Source organism: Dipodomys ordii, unplaced genomic scaffold (assembly GCF_000151885.1).
Source record: "Dipodomys ordii isolate 6190 unplaced genomic scaffold, Dord_2.0 Scaffold74, whole genome shotgun sequence".
Classification (NCBI taxonomy): Eukaryota; Metazoa; Chordata; class Mammalia; order Rodentia; family Heteromyidae; genus Dipodomys; species Dipodomys ordii.
Window position 1 is genome coordinate 1,287,446 of NW_012267290.1, and position 3,770 is coordinate 1,291,215.

Below are 3,770 nucleotides of genomic sequence, written 5' to 3' on the forward strand. Positions count from 1 at the left end.
TGTGTGTGTGTGTGTGTGTGTGTGTGTGTGTGTGTGTGTGTGTGTGTACACCAGTTCTGGGGCTTGAATTCAAGGCCGTGTGTGTGTGTCTGTGTCTGTGTCTGTGTCTGTGTGTGTACCAGTTCTGGGGCTTGAATTCAAGGCCTTGTGCTCTCGGTGGGGTTTCTTGCTTGTAGCTAGCATTCTATCACTTGATAGATACTACATGGTGAAGGAAGTTGGAAAGCTAAAAGATGAAGCCCACTGATATTAAATAACATCCATTTTGGCAAATAGAAGGCAAAGTCATAATCAAAAAGAGTAACGGGTTGGGAAGGTGGCTCAGTGGTAGAGTGCTTGCCTATGCCTGAGGCCCTGGGTTCCATTCCTCAGCACCACATAAGCACAAAAAGCCGGAAGTGGTGCTGTGGCTCAAGTAGTAGAGCACTAGCCTTGAGCTGAAGAGCCCAGGGATAGCGCCCAGGCCCAGAGTTCAGGCCCCACAACCAACAACAACAACAACAAAAGTAACAGTGGTAGGTTTCAGGGTTTGGGACATCAAAGTGCAGAGGTTTCGGGTAAATAGGGCTGAAAGATAAGGTCTGAAAGAATTCACACCACAGGTGAGGGCCCAGTTCCGACTGAAGAGCAAGAAGTTGTAAAGGAACCAACTGGCCCTATTTTATGACTTTGTCCAGAAACACTTGGTACCCTGAGAGAAGTATGGGAGAAAAATGCAAGGTTCTTTCTGAAGGGTAGGAGATTGGCTGGACAGGTATAGTGGAAGCACGGAAAAGGTCAGCAGCCCAGGTTTCTTCTCAGGCACATTGTAGATTTCACTTGTTGTCAAGTTCAGGCAGGAAATGAAAGGTGAGGTCAGAAGGGGGAATGATAAGTAAAAGCAAAATGGGTGGGGTTCAGGAACTGGAGTTGGGTGGAGCTAGGATCCAAGAATGGGCACAGAGGGAAATGTAGTTTGGAAACCTCTCAGATTCCCAGCATCAGGTCTTTACTCTGCAGAGGACAGACAAGGCTCATCAAAAATTGCCATCATTTCACCTTTCCAGACTGATATCTTCATGTCCTTGAATGCACCCCGTGTTAGAAACACTGAACTCTACCCAATGCACAGAATACTCAAGACTTTTGTCTACCATCTTCCCATTGCATGTGCTATTCCTTTCTTATAACACGCTCTTCCTTTCTCTGCCTTGCTACCTCCTGCCTGTCCTGAAGACTCAGATCAGATGGCACTTGTCTGAGGTGTCTTTGCAGGACCATGCCCACCACACTGGGCACACCCCAGTGCCCTCCAATCACGTGGCCTTTCACCATAAGAACATTGACACATACGTCTCTCCTTGAAGTCAGAAACTGGTTTTTACAGTGCCAAACACAGTCAATATGTAATGTCTGCTTGTCATGGGTCTTGAGTAAATGAAGCAGTTGGCAGTACCCAGATGTTACTGTGTATTCAGACCACAGTCTACATCAGTAAACCGTGTAGAGGGTGTCATTAACAAGACTGGGAGAGCACTGTGGGGTGACTTGTATTTTAGAGCAGAAGTGGTGGGAAGCTGGGCTGCAGTGAAGGCATGTCTTCTGTGTAGAAGCCTGGCTAGAGGAAGGGGCTTCAGGAGTCAGGTGTGGAGATGAGGCAGAGGCGAGAGGTGTGAGGGCAATTTCACCATGAGTGGCATATCTACCAGTGCAGGAGGGAGTGTGAGAAACACCCTGAAGGGTAGGTACCACAGTGTGATGTAATGAAGGTTCTTTTCCTAAACCTGTTTGTAGGCTCAAAGGCATGAGCATTCTTTTTCTATTTTTAACCTCATAGATGACAGGAAAAAGCACTAATCATAAGCATTCTCTTCCCGCACAGACTCATGGATCTGACAGATCCAGCAAACCTAACTTTGAAAAAATGCTATAAGGAAAATATCTACTTTTCACATGTGAGAAATGCAAGCCCACTCAACTCCTCTCTCCCTGTTTCCATCCTGATGTATATATTCTTTCAGCTTTTCTCCATGTAAACTGCTAGACAGACACTTAAAATTCTACAGTGGTACTTTGCATGCATATTAATCTGCAGATTGTTTTTCTCACATAATACACATCATAAACATCTGTCCAGTCAGTGGACAGGGCTCTAACTTATTTTTTTCTAGCTACTTCTAAATAGCTGTGTATAAATATGGATGTCCACACTTCGTTCTCCCATTCTCCTGTTAATGGGCAATTGGATAATTTCCAATTTTTGTTTCTACAAACAGTATGGCCAAAAAATAATAGCCCTATTGTTAACTGGTGCCTCAGTAACACGGTGTGACTTTAACCAATCATGAATATGAAAAAATTCAGTATATATCAATGACATCTTTTAATGAGGCACAGCAGTCTGTAGTTAGTCCTGTGCTGTTCCACATAACAGCCACCAGTCCCATGTAGCTATATAAATGTACATTAGTTAAATGAAAGCTAAAAGTCTGCTCTTTACATTAAACTCATTTCCTGTGCTCAGCAGCTGCGTGAATACTAGTTATTATACAGAACAGCACAGAAGAGAGCCTTTGTCTCTTATAGAAAATTCTGTTCCACAACCTGGATGAGACACTCCAATATTACATTGTAAAGAACTTATTTTTAAATAAGCGGGATTTTAATAATAGTTTATTTAAAAGTTTCTTTTAAAATGTGTCTGTATTGGTCCCCCTGCAGTTATTTCAATGAGAATCAATACCCAGACGAAGCAAAGAGAGAAGAAATTGCAAATGCTTGCAACGCAGTTATACAGAAGCCAGGTAAGAAGGCCAGCTCAGCTCGCTCCACCCTGCCGGGAACTCCCTGTTGCACAAGCACTTAGGACCCGAGGGCCCTGCTCCTCCCGTGTGAATGCGCCCATGTGCAGCCATCGCCTGTCCTACCCAAGCACTTCTTGCAGGGATGTCACTGTCACACACGCACTGGAGGCGTTCGAGGGAGTGACCCCGGGGGAGATTGGAGAACTTGAAACGATTGCTTCTTTAATGCAGGGATTGCTTTTTCCAAAATTTACAAAGAATATATCAATTCAAAAATACTCTTAAGGTTTGAACTATTTAAACAAGTTTGGTTCATGAAATTCATAAGAAGATTGGAATAGTTTTTTAAAGCATCGTCATTAACTTGCGTGTGCATGCTCCTTTTGGAGGACAGCTCTTTGGAGCTGGCTTCGGTCTTCCCACATGGGACAGCTCCTGCTTAGCCAGGAAGAGCGTGGTGATCAATTTGAAGTCTTGTTCTTGTGTGTACCACTGAATGACTTAATACTTCCTATGTATTTTATTCCACGCTTAAATATTATTTCATATTTTATAGATTGTATTACCAGAGACCATTCTAATTGCTTTCTATTTGGCCAGTTGTTTTGTTTTAAAGACTGTATGCAAAAAACATCGGTGTCTTGTAACAGTTAAGTAGGAATCTCTTCTCCCATATCTAGAAACCAGACTTGTAGGAAGATTGGCCCAGTTCCATCCACACCTAAGTGTGATGAAGCTGGGCCCTCTTTTTACATAAAAGTCCCCACCCAAGGCCATCCAGGAACTTGAAAACACCTTTAACCCCATAGCATTAAGACTTTACCAAGTCTTGCTGGGCGCTGGTGGCTCACGCCTGTAATCCTAGCTACTCAGGAGGCTGAGATCTGAGGATCGCGGTTCAAAGCCAGCCAGCCCGGGCAGGAGAGACCCTGAGACTCTTATCTCCAATAAACCACCAGAAAACCGGAAGTGGCGCTGTAGCTCAAG

At 44.0% G+C, this 3,770-nt stretch overlaps 1 protein-coding gene across 8 annotated transcripts in view; it reads left to right on the top strand.

The window, feature by feature from the left end:
* Hmbox1 (homeobox containing 1) overlaps positions 1–3,770 on the top strand; it is an 89,499-nt gene that overhangs the window by 79,314 nt on the left and 6,415 nt on the right. For all 8 annotated transcript variants that reach the window (XM_013024274.1, XM_013024271.1, XM_013024272.1 and 5 more), the window contains exon 7: positions 2,701–2,783. In XM_013024274.1, the coding sequence (XP_012879728.1) occupies positions 2,701–2,783 (83 nt within the window). The remainder of the gene's footprint in view (positions 1–2,700; positions 2,784–3,770) is intronic.